The 25,214-nt window shown below is 50.8% G+C and overlaps 2 protein-coding genes across 2 annotated transcripts in view; one reads left to right on the top strand and one right to left on the bottom strand.

The window, feature by feature from the left end:
* The window catches only part of HSF1 (heat shock transcription factor 1), a 36,335-nt gene extending 15,557 nt beyond the window's left edge, over positions 1-20,778 (bottom strand). The window contains exons 1-4 of the mRNA XM_029285670.1: positions 20,659-20,778; positions 13,450-13,558; positions 11,276-11,412; positions 9,815-9,939 (exon numbers count right to left, since the gene is read on the bottom strand). Of these exons, the coding sequence (XP_029141503.1) occupies positions 9,815-9,939; positions 11,276-11,412; positions 13,450-13,558; positions 20,659-20,778 (491 nt within the window). The remainder of the gene's footprint in view (positions 1-9,814; positions 9,940-11,275; positions 11,413-13,449; positions 13,559-20,658) is intronic.
* A 3,214-nt stretch (positions 20,779-23,992) lies between these two features.
* BOP1 (BOP1 ribosomal biogenesis factor) overlaps positions 23,993-25,214 on the top strand; it is a 61,614-nt gene continuing 60,392 nt past the window's right edge. Inside the window, exon 1 of the mRNA XM_015823941.1 lies at positions 23,993-24,154. Within this exon, the coding sequence (XP_015679427.1) occupies positions 23,993-24,154 (162 nt within the window). The remainder of the gene's footprint in view (positions 24,155-25,214) is intronic.

Below are 25,214 nucleotides of genomic sequence, written 5' to 3'. Positions count from 1 at the left end.
TATAATTTTTCTAATACAGGTTAATTAATATATATTTTAATTTGGCTTTTAAATATTTATTGTATAGCTCTGTTTTTATTTACCTGTAAGCCGCCCTGAGTCCCTCGGGAGAAGGGCGGGGTATAAATTAAAGTAATAATAATAATAATAATAATAATAATAATAATAATAATAATAATAATAATAATAATAATAATAAAATAACACGAGTAACTTTTAATGTTTTTAGGAATTAATTTTGGCGTCCATCACTGCAATGGGAATGATGTCGATCTGAGGGAATTATACTGCTATTTCCTGGCCTATACAGGTAGTCCTAGACCAGGGGTAGGCAGCCTCGGCTCTTTTATGACTTGTGGACTTCAACTCCCAGAATTCCTGAGCCAGCATGGGGGAACTGTGGTCCCTTCATGATTCGGGGACTTCAACTCCCAGAATTCCTCAGCCATCCTGGCTCAGCTTGGAAACTCTCCCTTTCCCCTCAGCATGGCTGGCTCAGGAATTCTGGGAGTTGAAGTCCACGAGTCATAAAAGAGCCCAGGTTGCCTACCCCTGGGCTAGAGGCTATGACGGCTTCCAGGTGACCTTCAGATGGACAGAACCAGACTTTGTTGCCACTGCAAGGAAGACGGCGTAATGCAGGCATGTCAAACTGCCGGTCCACGGGCCGCATGCGTCACGCCAAAACTGCGCCCACCCCATTGCCGGCAATGGGGGAAAAGTCGCGATACGTTGCGCGATGAGTTCGACATGCCTGGCGTGATGGTATGTGGGGGGGTCACCTTGGGAGAGGGCGGGAAGAGCTGCAGCCAGGGCAGTGGCCGGAGAAGAGGCAGCTGAGCCCACAGAAAGAACACGGGCACGGGAAAAAGTAATAATAATAATAATAATGATGATGATGATGATGATGATGATGATGATGAAGAAGAAGTTGGAAGGGACCTTGGAGGTCATCTAGTCCAACCCCCTGCTCAGGCAGGAAACCCTATATACCATTTCGGACCAATGGCTGTCCAGTCTCTTCTTAAAAACTTCCAGTGTTGGAGCATTCACTGCTTCTGGAGGCAGGTGGTTCCACTGGTTAATTGTTCTCACTGTCAGGAAGTTTCTCCTGAGTTCTAGGTTGCTTCTCCTAGGCTACAAAGAGGATGCGGGAGAGACGCATTTTCAGACTTGCAAGATTCTGTTAACAGAACTAATTCATTTGGGTGTGCTCCTTGTCTGGACTATTTCGAGGCTGACAGGCAGGTCCTTCCCCCGTTCACAGGGCAGAAGCCAGGAGAAGGGAGGATACCTTGCTAGACAGCCAGCAAGCATCTCGTTTTGTACTCCTCCTCCTCCTCCTCCTCCTCCTCCTCCTCCTCCTCCTCCCCCTCGCCTGGGCTGTCGCCCCTGAGAACAAAGCTTTGGGCTGATTCAGCCGGGACTGGCTCTTCTGCTCTCTGCCTCCAAGGGACCACCGGTGGCAAAAAGATCCAGAAGCCACAACTATGCTTCATTGGATCTCTCACACACCAACACTTCATCTTGTCAAGTGCAAGCAGGGCAGGCAAATTGGTATTTGCACTAGTCCCGCTTTATTTGGCAGTAGAAAACGTCACGCCCAGCCTCCCCCGTGATTGACAAGCAATTCTACTACGGCACTTCCAGGTATTTCCCCCCATCTCTCACCGAGGGATAATAAATCTTAATTTGCCCCTGGAGGCTCCTCATGATTCTCCACTGCACAAAGCTCCTTTTGAGCTAAGACTCCACCTGTAGATATCCAACCTGCAGTAGCCCACCTGCCGGATTACTCGGGGCCCTGGACGGGCAACCGACTCCAACAGGCTACAAGGCGGGTGTGGTTTTTATTTCTTTTCACAGCTCTCTATCACCAGAACTGCCCGGAGTCGTTGGATACGAAATGGGTGCCAAATAAATTTTATAAATAAATAACTTTTATAAATAAAGAAGAACCCAAAGATTCTCGGGTCATAAGCATCAATCAATACGGATAAAAACAGCCCTGCTAAAGTCAGAGGGAGGCAGACAACCTCCCCTTGGTGAAGAATTCTGCCGTGGCCACTTTCTGGAATGGATCTGGCATGGCGGCAGAGCTGACCCACGGGAGGCTGTTCTTCAGGCTGGGGCCACCAGCCCAACGCACACACACACACACACACACAGGAGGTGGGGACCTGCTACCCTGGACGAAGGCCGCATAAGGCCAGTCCTGCTCCACGCAAAAGTCAAGATATTTCGGGCTCCAATGGACTTATTGTTAATGTTATAATTGATAAACAATTGAATGATATTTAAGTAAACTTTATTAAGGGCTCAAAATGATTTTTTATAGGTGTAGTCTGATGAAATGATAGAATTTACTTGTTAAATTTATGGAAGATGGGAATTTTTTTCTTTTTTTTTCTCTCTTGCATAAGTAAGGGATGGTGTTAAAGTATCTTGCTGAAATGGTAAAGACTTTGGCGTATTTGAAGAATTAATTAAATGAATAATTTTTATTAATACGGAGGAGATGGATTGTTTAAGTTTAAAGTTTGGAGTTAGAGATATTAATATTTGTTTACTTATATCTGAACATTAGCCTAGGTTTGGTTTGGGAAGTCCGGGGGGATGGGATATAACATTGTGTAATACTTGTGATGTCTTTTTTTTTTTATGATGAAAACAATAAAAATTTTATATGGAAAAAAAAAAAAAAGATATTTCGGGCTCCAGCTGTGAATCACACCCAGAACTTACTGGCCACGGAGGCCGTCTCTGCACCCTCGACCCGGCCGTGGTAGTTTTTCAATTTGTGAACCCCATCTAAAGACTGCCCAATGGGAAAGGGGGGAGAAGGGCCGGATTCTGCCCATTCTCTGCTGGGCAGGATGGCACTTCTGGCCCAGGCGATTGCAGAGGGGTGAAGGGAGAGGCCTTATGCCGCAAGAGACCTCCTATTTCTGGTCTGGGCACCTGGGTGCACCCAGGTTAACTGTAGGCCACACTCCGCTGGGGCTGCGTGAAGGAGGGAGAGGCGTTTTTGCAAGGCAGCCCCCCCCCAAATGAGAATCCTCTTGTGGCAGTGCAAGGCCAGAAGGCCACCCCCCTTTTCCAGTCCTGAGCAAGAAAGCGCAGGGACATCTCCCCACCCTCTGCCCACCGACCTTGGCCCAGGGTGGAGGCAAAGTACTCAAGCCCACAAAGGTCTTAGAGCAGTGCTTCTCAACCTTGACCATTTTAAGGCATGTGGACTTCAACTCCCAGAATTCCACAGCCAGCAATGCTGGCTGTGGAATTCTGGGAGTTGAAGTCCACATGCCTTAAAATGGTCAAGGTTGGGAAACACTGTCTTAGAGGCTGCTCGGCCGAGCAGGTCCTGTTCTTCCAAGCAACATTGCTTCAAATGGGAGGGGAAAGGGGGCACTCTACTCACCCCCCCCCAAAGATAGAAAAAGTCTACTGGTCCAGGTTCCCAAGCCAATGAAAGACAACGAGGCTTCTTCCTAATGGGAGCCCAGGCCTCCCCTCCCGAGGCACACTGGATTTACGGGCTGAGGGCGCTGCTCCCAGCTGAGGAAAGGAGGCCTGGGCCCAGGGGCCCCCGGTGTGCACCCCGGTCTCCTCGCCCACGGCCCAGGGCTGGGGGAGCCAGGCCCGTCTCCAGCAAGCCAGTCCAGCTTCGGCCCAGAGGGCCCCGTTCTGTGACCAAGGAGCCAACAGAAGCCTTTAAAGGAAGCGATCCGATTTAAAACCGCAGAAAGGAATAGCCTGCTGGCTCACGGATTCCGTTTTAAGGAGGCCGTCGGGGATCCAAGACAAACGAAAAGGCAGGAAGGGGAAAGAGAGGCCCGAGGAAACGGGAGCTCTTTCGAGGCCAAGAGGGAGAGGTTTCTAAGTGGAGGACGCCAACTTTCACAACACTCCGAACGGGGAAAGGCAGCCCTTCTCCGCCCAGCACAGGAGAGACCCGGGGAGGACTTGGCAACGTCAGCTGGACCCATCAGCTACTTGCGAACCAAGACTACGAAGCAACGAGCAGCCCGCGAGGCACCACTGCCTGCTTCCTTGGTAGAGTTTATGGGGGAAAAAAGCTTTAATCAGCGTCAAGACGGCTCAGGATCCAGGGTTATTGTGTGCTGAAGATGGCTGGCTGCTCCCTCAGCTTCAGCTGAAGTCTTTCTTCCTCTCTTCCTCCAGCCAGACTTTCTACCCTGGAGCTTTGGTGGAGTCATTTCGTCCACAACCGAACAAAGTTTCTCATCTCTTTCCCACTTCAGCCTGGCTGCGAAGGGAACCACCCGTAAAGCCACTCAACATTGCAAGGCTCTCCAGACTTGGCCACTTTGAGACTTGTGGATTTTAACGCCGCTGGCTGGGGAATTCTGGGAGTTGAAGTCCACAAGTCTCAAAGTTGCCATTTTTGGAGACCTCCGCAAAAGGGCAACGTTGCTGCTTTTGCCTTTGCTCTGGAACAAAGAGGCAGGCGGCAGGAATAAGGGCGCCCAGCTGGGTGGGTGAGCAGGCCCCCCCAACCCCCCTGGCTGGAGACGGGAGGAGCCGCCTGCCAGGCCCAATTTGCTCAGGGAGGGAAAGGCAACCTGGCCCTCCCCACACCATCACCAGAGTGAACGGAAAGGCGTTACAGGAGCTCCAGTCCTAGAGATCTGGAGTTATTTATCTAAGTTAGAGAAAACCTGGCTGAGCAACAGGGTGTATGTGGGTGTGTGTGTGCGCACACACGCACAACTAGCAATTGCTCAGCTGTGCAGCAGCTAATAAGGGCCACCCGGTCTGATCTCCGGTAGGCCAGCGGCTGCCACAGGCCAGTTCCCAAAGAGTTGGTAGGATGACCCTCCGGCCTTCCCTCTTTGGTTTGCTAGTTGAGGAAGCACCAAACAAGCTGAAGGACGCAGGACTGATGGCCTCAGAAGTCAGCATCTCCCGAGTAGTAGTAGTAGTAGTAGGAGGAGGCCAGCGAGGGGAGGGGACAGAGGAGGGAGGAAAGGGCCCCAAAGGCTCCAAGGGACGCTGAGTAACCGGGGAGCGCAGAGCCCCTGGCAGCTCCTGAGAGTCCTGCAGGGAAGCTGGGCGGGATGGAGGCAGCGCCCGAGTCTGGGCCAAACCTGCTTCCGTCAGTTAGAACAATTAACCAGTGGAACCACCTGCCTCCAGAAGCTGTGAATGCTCCAACACTGGAAGTTTTTAAGAAGAGACTGGACAGCCTTTGTCCAAAATGGTCTAGGGTTTCCTGTCTGAGCAGGGGGGTTGGACTAGATGACCTCCAAGGTCCCTTCCAACTTTATCATCATCATCACCATCATCATCTTCAGCTTCTCCTGCTGCAGCTGCCTTGGATCGGATGCCAGCCCAGGAGCTGAGCTGCGCCTCCACCTCAGGCAGTCCTTGACACACATAGGACTCCTATGTCGTGACGGACATAAAACACATCAGTCATGTGACCCACCCAATTTTACGGTGTTTTTACAGCAGCCGTAAGGCAAATCATTACACTTGTTAAGGGAATCCGTGGTTGTTAAGCGACCACCGCAGTCATTAAGCAAAGCAGGGGCTCGCCATGGGGTGGGTTTTTTTTCCAAAACCCGGAAGTGTTTCGGTCGCTACAAACAGGCGTAAAAATGCGGCTGTGTTGCTGACAGCCTAAAATTCAACTGCAGGACTAAGGGGGCGGCCCAACTGCCAGGTCTCTGAATCCAGGTCGTCAGTCCCCTTTTTTGGGTTGGTTGTAACTTCGAACAGGTTGCTAAGTCACTGGTCATAATTTGAGGACTGTACCAGGACCGGCGTGGGAGGCTCCGAGAGGAGCGGCCGCCAAGAGCCAGCACAGCCATGACAGTTCTGGATTCACCTGAGGCAGCACAGCCTCCGCAGCCAGGTGCCAGCCACACACCTTGGTGGGACCTGCAAAGGCAGCTTTGTGCTTGAGGTGGACCCAGGCCGGGGCTTTCGGCTCTCTTCCACGCCTGTTAAAGGACCTTGTAATTCATACCCGACACTTCCAGCAGAACCAGGAAGCTTAGACGGGGCCCCTTCCGACGAACAATTGTCTGTCACTGGCGGAGAAACTGCATGAAGGCCGAGGGAGCCTTCCTGGGCACAAGCGCCTCGCCCACCATGTAGCGTTGATAGTCACCTTCTGAGCAGCCTCTGACTCCCGCCTGGCAACTGCCGGCAATTCCCCCCGTGCAGCCGTTCTGTCACCAGGAAGGTGGTTCATCTTCTCCCAAGGGGGACCTTCTTCCTTCCACGGGGAAGGTGGTTTCTGAGGATGACCACCGCGGAGTTCCTTGAGTCACCATTCCTGTGGCCACCTTTAAGAATCCTGCCCAATTTGGAGTTTTGCCAACCCCTTTGCTGAGTTGCTTGAGGTTACCTTAGCTAAGCTGGCTCAGGAATTCTGGGAATTGAAGTCCACGAGTCATAAAAGAGCCAAGGTTGACTACCCCTGATGTAGATCAACCACCTGGCTACGGAGATGCAGGGCCTTTATGCTGCCCGATTCACATTCCAGCACCAGGGAAAATGAGATTTTAAAGAGGAAACTGTGGCTGATTTTGGTTTCCTTTGACCAGCAGAGAGGAAACACAGGTGGGCGCTGTAAGAGAGACTGGATCGCCTCCCTCACGTGGCTCAAATGACTGGGCACTTTGCCCTGTTTTTCCTCTGCTTTCTAAACCCTGGCAAGGGGGAAGGAGGCTTGTGGAAATTTATGACCTCCCTAAACCCTTAAGGCCCTGAGCACCTGAAAAGCCACACTTGGAGAATCTGGCTCCCAGCTTTTTTTTAACTAGGGGAAACCAGAGACTGGGCACAGGGCCACCTTTCCGCTAAGCCTGCAGTGTTTCTCAACCTTGACAATTTTAAGGCATGTGGACTTCAACTCCCAGAATTCCACAGCCAGCAATGCTGGCTGTGGAATTCTGGGAGCTGAAGTCCACATGCCTTAAAATTGTCAAGGTTGAGAAACACTGCGCTAAAGTAACTTCAAGCAACTCAGCAAAGGGGTTGGCAAAACCCCAAATTGGGCAGGATTCTTAAAGGTGGCCACAGGAATGGTGACTCAAGGAACTCCGCGGTGGTCATCCTCAGAAACCACCTTCCCCGTGGAAGGAGGAAGGTCCCCCTCGGGAGAAGATGAACCACCTTCCTGGTGACAGAATGGCTGCACGGGGGGTGGGGGGGTGGGAATTGTCGGCAGCTGCCAGGCGGGAGTCAGAGGCTGCTCAGAAGGTGACTGTCAACGCTGCTAATATTGAATATTCTTGCTTTGACAAAATATGCAGGACTCTCTGGTATTTTTAGAGTTAATTCAGATGACAGAGAAAGGGGAGGAGAATTATAAGGAAAGCCCGGGAAAAGGAAGGGAAGTGAATCTTTGCCCTCCAGGTTAATTGGAAGATGTGAATCATGACCCCAAAATAGGGGAGGGGAAATGCCTGGAATGTTATGTGCAAAGGAAGGGAAATTCAGATCTTGGCATCCTCCATGCCGTACTGACACCCCTCTACACTAATAAAAGGGTTTTTTTTAGATTAAACCATGCCTGAAAGTTCTTTGAAGTGTTTCATTAGTCAGACACCTGACAGTGACAGACCAACCTGGCAGGAATCTGCAAAGTCACCAGGGCTCCCCTGGAAGAAGCCGCGCCACGTACAAAGCCCTGGCGATGCCACAAGTCTAGAGCTTCCTCCTCTGAGCCCCACATTGTCCTCCACAGGCCTTAGATCTGTGGCCGAGGGCGACATGGAAGAGGACGAGCAAACAAGATTCTCTCCGGACAAGAGGGAGCGACACAGGAGGGCGATTCAGCCACCATGTTCTAGATCAGAAACCTGGCAACTTGACGACGCGTGGACTTCAGTGCCTCAGCAGGGCTGGCTGAGGAATTCTGGGAGTTGAAGTCCACAAGTCATCAAAGGGCAAAGTTTGAAGACCCCTGGTCTGGATCCAAGCCCGCAGTTTCATCAAAATGGCCATCTGAGGAATTCTGGGAGTTGAAGTCCACAAGTCATCAAAGGGCCAAGTTTGAAGACCCCCTGGTTTATGAGGACACGTCTCAGGAAGGCTGTCACTTGGGGAATTGATGGCAAAGGGCAGAAACCTTCTGAGAAAGAACGAATCCTTTCACGTTCAAATGGGAAGCAGAATTGTGGTTGAGGGCAAATTGCATTAAATGCTTATTTTGTTACGGTGGAACAGACCTAATGAAGACTACCGTGGAGGAAAAAAAACCCCTCCAAGAACTTAAAGCATTACTTTACTTCCTTCCTGGTTGAGGAAATGAGGAAAAGTGGTGTGGATCTGCCACGAGAGGCAAAGAAATAAGGTGGGTGCCAGGGATGTGGGTGCCAAGGACTGGTCATCCACAAAGATGGAAAGGCAAATATGGAGGTTATAAGATAATGAGGTCACAGCCGAGGCAAGAGAATTGTTAGCAAGGAAATCAGAACTGGGCTTCATCCAAGGGGAGGGAGGGAGGGAGGCCACTCCTGGAAGGGTGAGGAGGAGAAATAAAACTGTGGACCTGGAAAAGGTAGAAAAGGCATGCAGTTGGGAGGGGGGGAGGGCAGTGTTCCACCCCTGAAGGAGACCAAGGCAGCTGGGAAGAGGACCCAGGCCCGGAGAGTGAAGGCACCCAACTGTGACTGCTGGGGAGAAGACCTGTGCCTGGAAGATCCGATCCGAGTAGCCGATCTGGATTGGGGCTAGGATGGAGGATGTGCAGCAGCAGCCAAGAAGAAGAGGAGGGCGGAAACGGTCCCTGGGACTTTTGCAAGGCAACTGAGGATGCTGAGTTGGGGAGGGGGGGGGTTCACTTATGATTTTAAAAGTGCTGGACTTCAAAAAGAGTCAGCCTCTCTGAAGGGAAGCAGGGGGAGACCACAGTCCTCTCAGGAAAGTGTGTGTATGTGTGTGGGGGCATTCATTCCCACTGAACTGTGTGGTTATTATTATTCATTGTTATTCATGGGTCAGGTTCCTCTGATTGTAGATCTGCATGGTTGTTCAATGGAAGCGTAAAATTGAATTCTGAATCCGGGTTCTGAATTCAGGTAACACGATCAAGCTGTGCTGTCTATGGACATCTTGGTTTCTCTCTCTTCTGTATGTGTGTGTGTGCGTGTGTGCGTGCATGTGTGTACATAGCATGCTGCTGGTAAGGTTTTATAGCAGGTTTAATGAGAATAAATTCTATAATTCTATATTGGGGTGGGGAGGGGGAGGAGAGGGGGGGGCAGTGGCTGTGTGTACAAATTTATGAATCAGGGCCAGCTGCAGAGTTAGAGGTGGGTGAGTTTACACAAGCCCTATTTACAATAAAAGTTTAATTTTTGTTCCTTCCAGTACACAAGAACAGGCAGGGACTCTCACACTTTTGGGCAGGAGAAACAGCAGCACAGGAGCCGTGGGCCTGGGTCTGTTTGCTTCCAGCCTCACCACAATTAGTTCATCCCATTCACTCATCCCGTTTTTGTTCCAGTTAAAAGTTACAAGAATGCAAGTTTTAGGAACGTATACATTCCTGCACCTGATTTCTCCTCAAGCGTCCTCTTGTGTCACGGAAACAAGGATGGCAAGAAGAGCGTTACGAGACTCGGTCAGAGAGAAAAACAAAACCACAGAAAGCCAGGAGACCAGGAGACGGCCAACGGAGTTTTCAGGAGTATTTCAGCTCCTTGGGTGCCGGAGGCTCTGCTGGCACTTGCCAGGAGGGGGCGCTAGAACACAGAGGAAGGGAGACTTCCCAGATCCAGAGCGTGCGCCCCCTTCCCACGCCCTCCCCTCCCCTCCCCGGGCACCTACGTACTGCTTCATGGAGATCAGCTTGGAGTCCATGCTCTCTTGCTTGCCCTTCATCAGCTGGACATCGGTCAGCAACTGGGTCATGCTGTCCTGGCGAACCTTGATGTCCTCGTTCTTTATGCCGGACACCTGGAAGGAGGGAGGGAGGGAGGGGCCGCTCAGCGGAGCCCACCGCTTGCGGAGGAGGGAAAGGGCTGGCGGGCCTCAGGCGCAAGAAGTCAGGAACCAGGACAGAGCTCCAAAGGACTACAGGGACTCCTCGGCTTACGACCGTAACTGAGCCAGCCCCAACTTTCCGTTGCTAAACGAGACACTTCCAAGTGAGTTTTGCCCCAGTTTATGACCCGTCTTGCCACAGTTGTTAAGCGAATCACTGCAGCTGTTAAGTTAGAATCACGGTTGTTAAATGAACCTGGCTTCCCCTATCTGCAATAGCGTTTAGCAATAAGGGCACTCAGACTTATATGCCACTTCACAGGACCTTTTACAGCCCTCTCTCTCTAGGCAGTTTACAGAGTCTGCATACTGACCGCAACAACCTGGGTCCTCATTTTACCGACCTCAGAAGGACCTCAACCCTGAACCTCATCAAGATTGATCTCCTGTGCACCACGACTCCTTTCCTTTCCTTTCCTTTCCTTTCCTTTCCTTTCCTTTCCTTTCCTTTCCTTTCCTTTCCTTTCCTTTCCTTCCTTCCTTCCTTCCCAACCTGGCAACTTTAAGGCTCGTGGACTTCAGTTCCCAGGATTCCCCAGCTCAGCCATGTTGAGTTGAAGTCTTAAAAGTTGCCAAGTTTAGGGACCCCTGATCCAGGTAATAGTTGTCCCACGGGTTGTTTTTTTTTTAATTATTAGTTTTTAAATGGCAGCTGGACTTTCTTGGTAAAGAAAGTTGAGTTGCTTTTTGGGGGAAAAAGCACCTTTGGAATAAAGCTTATGTATAATAGGGCTAAATCTCAGAAACACAAGGTTCTTAACACAGGGTGTTGGGGGGAGTCGGTAAGAGCTCAGTGTAGCTCTTCATCTTCTTAATTAAGACAAAAAGCAGCCTAATTGTTTGCATCCTCCTCTTCTTTCAATGAATACTTCTGAGAAACTGTCCTGAGAAGAGCAATTTTAAACTCAAAGAAGGAATTGGGGGCACATCCTAGGAATGTCTTTAGCAGCCCCAGAGGTTAGATTCAACCCACTGCCATCCTCGGCCAGCAGCTCTCTCTGCCAGCAGAAGAACCAGGACAGGAGCAGATCCTTGAGGCGTCCGCATCCTTCTCCGCCCATCTGCCTCCTCAGCATCAAATGAAGCAGATAGTGGAGGAAGCCCCCTTTCCATCAGCATCCCAGGAAAAAGGACAGATTGGAAGCCCCCTTCGCGGCCTTTCAAGCACCCGGGCACCAGAGGTTTCCTCCCCTCCCAGGGAGGGAAGGCTCCTCGGAACCTCAGCCAGCTGCTGTCACGGCCGACTTACGTTGGTGACTTTCCTCTTGATGTTCTCCAGGAGATGCTCCTGGCCACGGAGGAAGTAGGGGTGCTGGAATTCAGTGTCATCCTTCTCGGGCTTGACCAGCCCGCCCTGCTCGATGTGGATCACCTTTCGGAAACCGTCTGAAACACAAGAGGCAAAGCTTGTTGGCAGCCAGACCAGAGGAGACTGGAGAAGCTGACCCACCGGTCACGGACCGCAGGCGTCTCCAACCTTGGCAAACTGTACAACTTGTGGACTTCAACTCCCAGAATTCTAAGGGCTGAGGTCCACAAGTCGTAAAGCTGGCAAGGCTGGAGACCCCCGATGAGCACCATCGTGGGATGCTTCTGCTTCCAAGACGCGCAGGTATTTAATACGCTGTGGTTTTTATGAGCCAGCGGGTAACTAAAAGAAAACAATTTCTCCCCTTAGATAGAAAGGGGGCCTTTTGGAGAAGCATGAAAAGGGTTGCAGACCGGAGTAGGATTCCTCAACCAGACCAGCCTCCCGGAAGCATCAGGTGGGCCCGATTTGAAGCGGGACCTACAGGCGATCCCTTTGCCGTTGCTGCTTGATGGTGCTCTTAGTCTGTGGAGATTCTCCACCACCCGGGCCACGGCTGTTCCAAAGGTGCTTTTTTCCAAAAGGCAGCTGGACTTTGTTGGGGGTTTTTTCCCCCTTGAAAACGTTTCACTTCTCAGCCAAGAACCGAAGAAGCTTCTGGGAGGAGAAGTGAAATGTTTTCAAAGAAAAAAAAAAGTCTGGTTGCCTGTGGGGAAAAAGCACCTTTGGGATAATAGCTCTTAGCTGTAGCCTTCACCTTTGGGATCGGTTCAGCTCCAGAAAGACCCTTCCTCTTCGAAAAGCTGAGATGAAGAGGACCCCTGCCCTTGAGGGAGAGGGGGGGAGTCTGCGGGGCCATCAGCACAGGCCTTCAGCCCTTTCTTCTGCCAAGGGCACGCTGCCAGGCAAATGCCAACGTCGCTGTTTGTGAACACACACCCAGCACCAGAGAACAAAACGCTAGTCATCCGGGCTCAACTCAACGGGACTCACCCGCCTGGGGCGGCTATTTTTAGGGACGGGGCTTCTCTGCCGTCCCTTTCAGAAGAGGCCCCGAGGCAGGTGCCATTACAAAAGCTGCGTGCCAAGCAAGCAGCAAATTTGGGGGGGGGGGGGTTGTATTCTAAAATTAGGCAGGCTTTCTCCTTCCCTAAAGAACGGCAGAGCGGTTAGAGGGCTGCAATTGTTACGGGCAATCGGATCACTGCTTCTATGCTGCAGGCATTGTCTGGCAGGGAGGCCCATGGACGTCCCAAATTCTCGCTGTTTTTAATCTTAAATACAAAAAAATAGTAAATGTTATGTTAGGAACCCAGGACATTTGGGGTCCGTTGCCCCAAAATGATGCTTGGTCCTGTTACGGAGAAACGGAGGGTAGGGATTTTTTTTAAAAAACGTACCCCCAAACTGAAACGATAGCCATAGCAACAGCCCTTAGACTCATATCCTGCTCCACCGTGCTTTACAGCCCTCTCTAAGCAGGTCACAGAGTCAGCATATATTGCCCCCCAACAGTCTGGCTCCTCATTTTACCGGCCTTGGGAGGACGGAAGGCTGAATCAACCTCGTGCTGGTCGGGATTGAACTGCTGGCAGTGGGCAGAGTCAGCCTGCAATGCTGCCGTCTGACCACTGGGCCACCAGGGGTCTTCAAACTTGGCCCTTTGATGACTTGTGGAATTCTGGGAGTTGAAGTCCACAAGTCATCAAAGGGCCAAGTTTGAAGAGCCCTGCTTTAAATGATAAACCCCTTGAATGTTTATTTCCCATTTCATGCTTCAAGGGCATTTTGTGAAGAGCAGGAAGACCAACGTCCTCTTCCCTGATGCACCCCACATCAGAAGATGCCACTGCTGTGCACCATGGTCCCGGCACCCCACATCAGAAGATGCCACTGCTGTGCACCATGGTCCCGGCCTTGACTAAACTCGAAGGAAAGCCCAAGAAGCCTCCCCAGGGCAGCGCAGGCTACCGGGGCAGAGCGCCGTCTCCTCTGGGCACGACCGGAACCCGCCCGCCTGGCTCCTTCCACCGCCTGCAAGCGCCGCAAGCAGCCCCGAAAGAGGCATCTCGGGGGTCCCTGGAAGACCTTCCCCGGGCGGTGAGCATACTCACACATGTTCAGCTGCCGCACAAAGCTGGCCATGTTGTTGTGTTTGAAATATTTGGGGAGGACCTCCTTGGCAAACTGGCCTTGGTCGAAAACATGGAAGCTGTTCCCACTCTGCAACGACAGAGAAAGGGATGAGTCCGTCGGCTGGCCGGAGCAGGGCCGGGGGGGGGGGCGTGAAACAGAAAAGCTTAGATGCACACCGGTAGTCCTCAACTTACGACAACTGAGCCCAGTGTTTCTGTCATTAAGTGAGACAGTTGTGTTTTGTCCTGTACCACAACTTGTCTTGCCCCGGTTGTTAAGTGAATCACGGCAGTTGATGGGTTAGTCACACGGCCGTTAAGTGAATCCTGCTTCCCCCGTTGACTTTGCTGGTCAGAAAATCGCAAAAGGTTATCACGTGACACCCCCCGGGACACTACGACTGTCATAAATGTGAGTCAGTTGCCAAGCGTCCGAATCTCAATCACATGACCGTGGGGATGCTGCAACGGCCGCCAAGTGTGAAACACGGTCATAAGTCCCTTTTTTCGGTGCCATTGTAACTTTCAACGGTCGCTAAATGAACGGTTATAACTCGAGGACTGCCTTACAGGGCAGCCTTTTCAGCTCAGAAAGATGCAGCTACGGGCAGGAGGAGGCAGGTCCAGGCAACCAGGCCCCGCATGTGAAGTGAGCTGCGCCTGGCTTTATGATCTTTTTTAATCTCTGTATTTGTATACTTGAATAAAACTATTGTAAAAAATATCAGCATGCTGGTGGCTAGAGCCTAATCCTGAAGCTTATTAAGATTCTTTTGAAACTCAGGTCTGTCTTGAGTTGCTAGCTAGTATTTCCTTCTCCACCACCTTGGCTTCATTTGCTAATCTGATGAGCCTCCATCCCTTCCGTCCATCGTCTATCCCTATGAAGAGCTCTCAGCCTAAGGCAGAACCTGGAGGAAACACACACACACACACACTACATACCTCCCTCCCTGCAGACATAAATCCATTAAGGAACTCACATTAGATATATTGTTCAACCAACTGCAAATCCATCTGGTCGTGAGACTATTCATTCCATATTGCTCCATTTTACTGATAGGGAATCCGTGATCAAGATTGTCAATATTATCAAATGCTGTACTGAAGTCTAAGTGCACTACATCCCTGAGTCTACTAATCTAATAATTTAGTTTTTTTAAAAAAAAAAACAGTAAGATTTGTCTGGCAAACTCATCCTGGCTTCTAGTGATCACCTTGTTCCTTTTCTAAGTGCTTGCAAACCAACTGCTTATGATTTTTTCCTAAGCCAAATTCTTCGTTCTGTAATTTCCCGAGTGTATTATTTTCTCTCTCTTTTTTTTAAAAAAAATGGCCATTTACCCACTTTTGGCACTCCCCCCCCCACACTGCAAATTTTGTAAGAGACAGTCAGTGGCACAGAGATCTCCACCCAATTCAACAGGTTCCACGAGAAGAACTGACACATTTCAACCGTCACCGACTTGGGGGCCACGTCTGGTCCAGGGCCAAAGCTTTAGCAGCCAAGGGGAGGCCAGGGATCTCTACTCACAGCGCTGAGGCCGAGCAACACAAAGACACCGTTTCTGAATTTTTCCCTCTCTTTGACCCATCCCCACGAGAGAGAAAGGCAAGCAAGGACACAAGAATCAGCGTGGTGCCAATTGCAGGTGGCACAGAGTGAATAAAGGAGAGGGTTTTGAAGTACAGAAGAAGATCCAATATCAAGGCAACAATCGAGATAAACAAAACCTGAACCCAGGTCAAGAAAGAAATTTGCAAAAACATGTGACGAGGGAGAAAAGGTAGCAACTCAGACAAGCAAGATGCTGTTACTACAACTTTTGCGCTAGAAGTAGCTTTAGGGGGTCTGCCTGGTGTCCGTCTCTTCATCTGATGTAGGCCTGAAAGGATTCACCAGGGAAATAAAGCTGCAGCTTTATTTACTCAGCTGGTTCTACATGACAGACTAACCACCTTTGCTTTAATCTTGGTTTGTTGAACTAGCCATAAGTTATTGGATCGACTAATTGGGCTCTGGTATATAAGGCAACATGTGAAGGCCACAACCAATTAGTTCATTCAACCCTATATAAATAGGATGAAATAAATAAAATCAAAATCATTTAAGCTAAATTAGAACTCGTACGCAGGTAGTCCTCAACTTACAACTGTTTGCTTAGTTACGCCAGTGAAAAAAGTGACCAATGTCCGGTTTTCACACCTGGGACCATCGCAGCAGCAGCCTCCCCAGGGTCACCTGATCAAGATCCCAAGGCCTGCCAACTGAATTCATATTTACGACGGTCGCAGCATCCCGGGGTCACGTGATCCCCTTTGGCAACCATCTGACAAGCAAAGTTAACTGAGAGGCCGGGTTCACCTAGCAACCGTGTTACAGGAATTCACTTAACAACCGTGACAAGAAAGGTCGCAAAACAGGGCAAAACTCACTTAACAAATGTTTCGCTTTAGCAACAGAAAATGTCGGGCTCAACTGGGGTCCTCAGTTTGAAAGTCCAGCTTGGGTCTTCTCTGCAATTCCAGGGGCTCCACTGGTCCAGGACTGGCAACCGGGCAAAATCCGAAAGGACGGCCCTTTCCCAAACCCTCTCTGGAACCCATCCCTGTGTTGGGGGGCCCTCCGGCCACCCCCAGGCCACGCGTGAAGCCACAGCCTTCTGGCCATCCAGCCACCTCGGCCCGGCTTCCGGCATGTAGCGGCTGGTAGCAGCAATCAGTGAAGGGTCTGCTCTGGTTGTTTTTTTTTCCTTCTAAAAAGGCATATGTTTTGTTAAGCAAAATGACATTATTTCGACAGCTCATAGAGCAGGAATTTTATGGCCAAACTATAATGATGTCTACAGAAGAAAAGGAAATGTTTTTCAATCTGGCAGAAGAACATAAGAGGCCGTTGTACAACTGGATTTTCTTTCATGGCAGGAAGAAAAACCGCCGTTGAGTCATCTTCCCAATGAGACAATTCCACATGGTTGGAGAACAAACGCACCAGGGAGGAAGACCTGGGCCGTGCCACCTTGGCACGAACCCCAGCCTGCCGGTTCAGAGAAAGGGAGGCGCACCTTGGACTCCCCAAACTACTCACTGATCCTGGCATCCTGCCACCCTCTGTCCTGCACCATTCAGACTTGCCTGGATCTGGAAGGCAGCCCTCCAGCAACATGCTGTCAAACCCTGCTTTCAGTGCAACTGTTGACAGCTTGTGGGTAATCTCACAATCGCCTTCCCTGGCCTTTTCCAACTGACTGCAGAGCCAGAGCGTTCTTATAAGATAGAGGTCTCCAACTCACACGAGAATACTATTCTTATGCAAGGCTGGTACTGATAAGGCTATCATAGGCCTAATCACCACATTGCCACACATCTCTATTTTGTGTAAGCAGGGTAAAAATAGGTCCATTACATCATCCCCCATGTTTCAGGCTTCTCAGGTGCCACTGTCTCTACTCTGCTGGATCTTTCCTTCTTTCTGAAGACAAAAAGATCTCCGCTCATCAGGCACTTCCTTAATTGTCTGAGTTATCTCAAATACAACACACAAGGCTTCAACCAATCGCCACCTGGTTCCTCAAGAATGCTAGGATGCAATTCACTAGGTTTGGGGGAATTTAAATTCATTTAAAGAGCTATTTCCTGATAAAACAAATACATGGGAAGCATAAAGAGGACATCTGCTTTTGGGTACCTGTTAGTATTTTGCCTCCTTCGGGGAGCAACTGGCCTGCTGCTTTGATTCCCTTTATTTTTTAGCCTATCTAAACAAAAGCACCCTTTTGTTAGTACGCTTTGCTAGCCTCAGCCCATTCTGAGTTGTAGCTCCACGAGCTTTCCCGTCCTCTACAACCCAACCTTGATTACTGTCAAACCCAATAAAGTTCAGATGAGTCAGTCAGAGGTCAGCTGCCCATGTTTAGGATATATCTGTTGCCGAGTTACAGGACCGAGTCAGGACAGGCCATTGAAGCCTCAGTGGCAGGCCAGGTCCTCAGAGGCGTTTTCAGCAATCTATCAGGAAGGCCACAGGAATATCACGGAAGGGTTTGCCTTGGAAGTTGTGCGTGGAGGTTTTAAAGAAGAGATTGGACATCCATCCCTCCAGTGGCCCACCTGGTCTGACACACAGCCCATCGGAGATCAACTTTCCTGGAAAGGCTGTCTTGTTAGCACAGTGGTTCTCAACCTTTTTAATGCCGCGACCCCAACCGGTCGTAAGTCGAGGACTAAACCGGTCGTAAGGCGAGGACTAAACCGGTTGTAAGTCGAGGACTAAACCGGTCGTAAGTCGAGGACTAAACCGGTCGTAAGTCGAGGACTACCCAATTGGTCGTAAGTCAAGGACTTTCCCTGCCCGGGAGCGCCGCGCATGCGTGGTTCCGCCCCCTGCGCCGGCCGAGGCGTAGTTGGCAAGCGGCAGAGACAGAGCAGGCCGACCACCAGGTGGCCCAGCCCAAGGGAGGGAAGGCACCTGCCGGAAAAAGGGAAAAAAATGGCGGACAAAAAAATGGCGGACAGCCTTGCTTGGCGACCCCCGTGAAATGGTCGATCGACCCCAAATGGGGTCCCGACCCACAGGTTGAGAACCACTGTGTTAGCACCTTTTTGGTGGGCCTTTTAAAGAGCTTGGCTCCAGGGCATTTTTTCATAAGGCGAAAGTATTTCTCTTCTTAGGCCAGGGGTCTTCAAACTTTGCCCTTTTATGACTTAAAAGGGCAAAGTTTGAAGACCCCTGGTCTGGATCCAACTTGCAGTTTCATCAAAATGGCCTTCTTAGGAATTCTTGGAGTTGAAGTCCACAAGTCATCAAAGGGCCAAGTTTGAAGACCCTGGCGTAAGCAGTTGAAAGAAAAATCTACATGATGCTCCATATATAAAAAAAATGTTCTTCCAAGAATCAGAACTACTACACAATTACCCGGCATGAAACTTCAAAAAACACGGAGAGGGCACACAAGTATTTTGAGTTGTTAAGTGAGTCAAGCGGTTGTTAAGCAGATCTGGCTTTCCCCATTGGCTTTGCTTGTCAGAAACCAGCTGGGAAGGTTACAAATGCTGAACACATGATCCTGGACAGGGCAACGGTGATAAATGCATGCCAGTTGGAAAGAAGCCAAATTTTGATCACGTGACCATGGGGATGCTGCAATGGCTGGGCAAACCGGTTTCAAGTCACTTTTTTCAGCGCAATGTAACTTCGGTCACTAAACAAATGGTTGTAAGATGAGGACCACCTGTATGCACATTGGCCACTAGTAATAACAGAGCACCACGGTTAACTATAGTGTTTTATTAGGACATTTTGACAACTCTGCTGTTGTCTCTTACGGGATGCAGTATAATCACAATCCTTGAATTACAATCTGGAACATACTTTCCTGATAATAAGTTCCATTATACTCAAGAGGCTTATTCCCGATTCAGTCATCTCTCTCCCTGGGAGCAATGAATCCATCCCATCGGTCCTGGGCAGCTATTATTCTTCAAAGTTGTATTTTTTTTTCAAATGTTGATTTAGCAGCACTGATTGCATTGCAAAGTGATAGCTTCCCATTGAGATATTTTATAGCAGAAGCTAAACAACCATCTGTTTAGAGATACATTTACAAAAATAAAAGTCCTCTGAACATGTGGGACTCACTTAGGGAGCAATTACTATATAAGCAACTCAGTTTAAGACACTAATTTTTAGGGGCATTCCTCCTTAGTTCTAGGTTGGTTCTCTCCTTGATTAGTTTTTATCCATTGTTTATTGTCTTGCCTTTCAGTGTTTTGGAAAATAGTTTGACCCTCTCGTCTTTGTAGAAGCTGCTCAAATATTGGAATATTGGCCCTTTCCCTATGCTTACCTAATTGCTAAGTACAAACCTAGTTAAGCATCAAGAGTTCTCCCAGACTGAAAACTTGCTCCTTAAGATAAACTGCAACTTCACCCATCTCAGTTTTTTTTTATTTTTCCAATAGCATTTCCATCTGGCCTTAATTTCAAATTGTTTTCTCTCACCCACTCGTCCAAAGACTGACACAGATAAGCAATCTTCCAGAAGTACAGATTGCTTGAGCTCCTGTTGAGCTATATGGATGACAGATATTCCAGTGGTCCCTACTAACAGCTTCTTGTAGAGGTTGTACGATGGAACTCCCTGGGACACCATAGCTCAGTGATCAAAATGCTGAACAATTGTCCCATAACACCTTCATTCTGAACATGGTGCAACAGGAAGGACCAGAACCTAAACCACAATCTCCAACTATACAGGAGGGCTGAATAGTAAAGTAACTTTTCAAAGGATGCCAGGTATCAGCAGCAAATACTATTTTGAGAATAAAAACTTTAAAAAGCCCATAGGGTCAACATTTTAAGTCAGAATGGTTCTCCTATAAACCCTATAAATGTGGAGGAGAAATAGAAAATAGCGGCAGATTGCTGATGCCGGAGTCTCGTTAGGTCTTAGGATAAAAAGTATAAAGGGAAAAAAAACACCAAATGGTCCTTTCTCTATACTTGAAAACAGTCTAAAAAACACTCTTTGGTAGGAACCAGAGTAAAGAAAGACACATAAACACAAAACTCAAGAGAATTAGTTAAAAAGAGGCTCATAAAACACACCATTTGCTGCTTCACCCGAGCGCAAGAGGGGAAATAGAGAGGTCCCTTTCTGCTTTTACTGAACCGGGCTCTCCAAACTTGGCAACATTTAAGACTTGGGGACTTCAACTCCCAGAATCCCCCAGCCAGCTTTGGACTTCTGGGAGCTGAAGTCCCCAAGTCTTAGCGTTGCCCAGTTTGGAGAGCCCTGCTCGAAAGCAGCAGAGCCGAGTCTTCCCCCCACCCTAGTCGGGCGGACTGCATCTCCCAGAATCCCCCAGAGGCAGACTGCTTGCTGGGAGTTGGAGTCCGTCCACCTTAAACCCGCCCGAAATCGAGAGGCCCGGCTCCAAAGCGGCGGCTCCTCCGGGCTCCGTCACCGGCCCTGCCAGGGAGCCTCGCCCTGAGGGCCCCGAGCGGCCTCTCCTGCTCCGTCCCGCTTTCCCGGCCGCTTCCCCGCCGCCTCCTCTTCCCCGAACCCGGCAGCCTCGGCCAGGCCGGAGGGGACCCCGCGAAGCCCGTCCAGGCGGCGGAAGGCCCCCCACCCGGAGCCCCGCTTCTGCCCCGGCGCGGCCTGCTTCCCGCGGGGGAGCCTTCCTCACCGGGCTCCAGCAGATGAGCGCGTCCGTGTCCGGGTCCTCCACCAGCGTCCACAGCTTGGTGAGGAAGGCAGGCACGTTGCTGCCCGCTCCGCCTCCTGCCACGGCGCCGGGGGGCTCCATGCGAGCGGCGGGCGGGCGGCCCAGCCCGGGCCCGCTTCCCTGGGGCGGACAGGCCCTGCGACGGTCCCCGCTGCTGCCGCGGGAGCGGACGGCGCGGAAACAACTAGCGGCCGCGGCTGCTCCGGCCTCGGCAAAGCCCGACGCCGCGCTGCGCACTCGCTCCCTCAGAAGGAACGGGCATGGCCGCCGCCATCTTGCGACGCGCAGGCGCAACGCCGCACGCTCGCACGCACGCACGCGGCGTGCCGTCTAGACACTGTTGTGCCTCGCGCTGCGGGGGGTGGCGTTGCTGTTGTAGCGCGCATGCGCCCCACCTGTTAGCGGGCGCAGATGCGCGCAGGCGCGGACCTCGCACCTGTTTGCGCTGTCCACGGAGCTGGCCGCAGGGAGGTCTCCGGGCGCCTCCCGCTTCCCGAGTCTCAGGGAGGGAGGGCCCTTCCCGGGACGCTGCCGGTGCCGGCAGGGTAGTTGCAACCCTCCCGATGGTCCCGAGTTGGAGGCGCTCCTTTTGCTTTCGGCTGTACGAAGAGAGAGCGAGGCAGCGTCCCGTGCTCGCGCTGCAAGTGGCAGGAAAACTGGGCGAGATGTCAGCACTTGGGGGAACCTTATCCGATTTACATGGACCATCCTCGTCCCGAGCTTCCTTCCCCCGTTGCTCATGCACGCCGGTAACAGGTTGTTAAGTCCGTTGTTGTTAAGTCGTGTCCACGTCTTTGCGCCCCCCATGGAGCCTAGCACGTGAGCCCACGGTCCTCCACTGTTTCCCGGGGTTGGCCCAAATTCACGTTCGTTACGTCGATGACACTATCTCCTCCTCTGCCGTCTCTCCCATCGTCGGGGTCTTCTCCGAGGAGTTCTCTCTTCTCATTAGGTGGCCAAAGAATTTCAGCTTCAGCATCTGTCCTCCCAAAGGACAGCCAGGGTTGATTTCCTTGAGGACTGACTGACTGGATCTCCTTGCAGCCCCAGGGACTCTCAGGAGTCTCCTCCGGCACCACAATTCGAAAGCATCGATTCTTCGGCACTCCGTCGTCCCTGCGGTGCGCCGTTGCAAAGTTTCACAAGCTTTAGCGATCATTTCCGAAGTAATTACTTTTTGCCATCCCAATCTCCACTCCTCCAATGGCTGTATTCGCCATCCCACGTTGCACAAATGACTATCATTTAGGCAGCCTCAACTCCCAGCATTCCCCAGCCAGCAGTCCAAATCAGGGACTCAACCGCTGCATTGGGGGAGGGGGGAGTTTCCCCTTGTGCCTACTGTTTAAAGTGATCTGTCTCGACGCGAGTCAAAGGCGGCCTTCTTTGTCCCCCCCCCCCGCGCACTCGTTTGGGATCGCCCGGCTCTTCCGGGCTTTCGCCCCACCCGCCGGTTGCTTTACTTGGACGAGCGGCCGAGGGGCGGGGCTGGGGAGCGCCAGGCGCTTCCCGGTTCCAGGGCGCATGCGCCGCGGCAGCCGGCTCGCCAACGAGAAGCGGCTCAGGGCGGAGCTAAGGGCTTTGCGGACCTAGCGCGCAGGCGCCGTGCGGCGAAGGCGGGCAAGAGGCTTTCGGCGCATGCGTCGTGGCCGGCGTCCGCTGAGGTGAGCGCACGCGGTGCCGACGGAGGAGCGCTGAGGGCGGCGGAGGCGGCCGGGTGAGCGCGGGAAGCGGGGAACAGGCGGCCCGGCGGGGAGGGCGAAGGCCGCGCGGCCTTGTCCGGTCCGGCTGGCGGGTCTCGAGGGTCTCCCACGAAGGCGGAGAGGGGGGGGTCGGGGTGAAGCGCGGCGCCGTTTCTCCCGCGACCTCCTGAGGGTTGGCGAGGCCTTAAGTCAGCGGCGGTTCCGAGGGCCGGAGGGTTTCGGCCAGGCGTGGACGGAGGCCCCAGAGGAGGGCGAACGAAATTACCTCAGGGGTTGGGGTTGGGGGCCTCCGAACTGACGCTGTGGCGGGAGGGGCTTCCCAAGGCCAGAGGGAAGGCAGCGGGCCCGGCTTATGACAGAGCAACCGAGCTGGAAGGGCCCTCGGAGGTCTTCTAGTCCAGCCCCCTGCTCAGCCAGGAGACCCGAGCATCCCAGACAGGACAGGCTCTCCAGGTGATGGAGGCACCCACAACTACTGAAGGCAGCTTCCCTTCCACTGGTTAATTGATCTGGGATTATAGAATTGCAGACCTGGGAGGGACCTTGGAGGTCTTCTAGTCCAACCCCCTGCTCAAGCAGGAGACCCTAGACCAGGGGTCTTCAAACCTGGCTCTTTTATGACTTAGGGACTTCAACTCCCAGAATTCCTGAGCCAGCCATGCTGAAAGGAAAGGGAGAGGTTTCCAAGCTGAGCCAGGCTGGCTCAGGAATTCTGGGAGTTGAAGTCCACCAGTCATGAAGGGGCCAAAGTTTCCCTCATGCTGGCTCGGGAATTCTGGGAATTGAAGTCCACAAGTCGTAAAAGAGCCAAGGTTGCCTACCTCTGACCTAGACCATCCCAGATAAATGGCTGTCCAGTCTCTTCTTAAAAACTCCAGTGATGGAGCACCCACAGCTTCTGGAGGCAAGCAGTTCCCCTGGTTAATTCCACTGGTTAATTGTTTCTCACTGTCAGGAAATTCCTCCTTAGTTCCAGGTTGCTTCTCTCCTTGATTCTTCCTAGGAACCAGGAGGATCAATGGCCTGGCCTTAGAAGCTATTAGGAATTGCATATAGTAAATTGCAACACTGAATTTGATTTTATGCATCGAAAGATACCAATTTGGGGTGAAAGAAGAAATTTCCTGACAAAACAATCAGGGGAATGGGTTGCCTCCACAACTTTTGGGTGCTCCATTGGAGGTTTTCAACAAAAGACTGGACAACCATTTGTTATATGGTATAGGGAAGGGGTGTCCAACCTTGGGAACTTTTAAGGCTGACAGACTTCAATTCTCAGAATTTCTCAACCAGCATAGCTATGGGAATTCTAGGAATGAAAGTCCACAAGTCATAAAATTCCCAAAGTTGGACAACCCTGGTATAGGGTCGCCTGCCTGAACAGAGGGTTGGACTAGAAGACCTCCAAGGTCCCTTCCAACTCTGTTATTCTGTAAGTCTGATACCTGGCAAGTGCTGACAGGATGGCGATCCCGACCTGACCTTTGGGGAGAGAAATTCTGCCCAGTCCAAGGGTGGGAGAGATCTATTATTAACGTCACAGTGCTTTGAATCTCGTGCTTTCCCTTCTACAGCCCATTCTCAGGACCAGGATGTCTGAAGAAGAAGAAGGAGATCTTCCGACAGACAGCGAGGAAAGTGTCTATTCTGGACTGGAAGATTCTGGAAGTGACAGCCTTACAGAAGAGGAGGAAGACCAGGATCATGGAGCTGAGGAGAAGTCAAAAGAGGGATTGTGCTCCAGAAATACTCAAGTAAGTTGATCATCTCAGAGGCTGGTAAAGATAAGGCTGTGTTTCTGTCTGGGAATATCAGCCAGAAAGTTGGCTGGCACAGCCATGAAGAGGTTTGGGGGAGGGGGGTTCACCAGCTTTGACTGCTTGCCCCTCAGGATCACTCTGAGATCTCTCTGGTTTTTGTTTCCGCTGTAACCTAGAACTCACAAAACATTATGTGTTTTGTTATTGTCAAACCACAGTTGAGCCAAAATATTTGGGCAGAATTTCAAGAATGCAATGGCTTGGTTAGGAATAGGGTCAGCCTTTCTCATTTCATAAGAGAACCTAAAATATCTTTGTTCAATGTGTTCCTTCTGTGTTTGGCAGTCTGTAAGCCTTAAAGTGAAGCTTACCTGCAAAGGATAAGGTAGAAAATGGCTATTTTAGTGAAAGATGTAATAATGCTTTAAGCCATATCCTAAGGTTCCTGTATCATTTTTGTATCTTTATCTATTTTAACTTGTCAACTTTTGTTCTTGAATGGGCTGCTCAGGATCATGCATCATAATCAAGGGGTGGTCTCAACAGTGTTGAGCAAAGGGGATTATGGACTTCATGCCTCTTTAATACCAAGAGGTCGGACCGATGGCCTTTTATGACTTGTGGGCTTCAACTCCCACGCTGGCTCAGATAATTCTGGGAGTTGAAGTTCACAAGTCATAAAGGGGCCATCGTTCCCTACCTCTGTTTAATATAGTGCTGCTTCTAACGTAGGCCAGAATTATGTTACTCCTTTGAACTGGCTGATACCACTGGCTGATGTTTAGCTTGTTAATGTTGACTTCTAGGTCTCTTGCAAATACCTGTTGCAAGTATTTGTAGGTGCAGGTTTTTATATGTATGTGGATTTCTTGTGATATTTTTTGTTTAAATTATTAGCAGCCTGGGGTTTCCAGGAATAGGCAGCACATAAGAACATACATGCATATAAAAATCTCCATATTAGAGTGCAATCGTGTTCGATCTTCCTGGGTTTTGGCCAGATCGAACATGATTGCACTCTAATATGGAGATTTTTATATGCATGTATGTTCTT

Source organism: Protobothrops mucrosquamatus, unplaced genomic scaffold (assembly GCF_001527695.2).
Source record: "Protobothrops mucrosquamatus isolate PMUCROS unplaced genomic scaffold, P.Mucros_1.0 scaffold2057, whole genome shotgun sequence".
Classification (NCBI taxonomy): domain Eukaryota; kingdom Metazoa; phylum Chordata; class Lepidosauria; order Squamata; family Viperidae; genus Protobothrops; species Protobothrops mucrosquamatus.
Note: the sequence above shows the minus strand (reverse complement) of the source record. Positions and strands in the feature narration are given on the sequence as shown.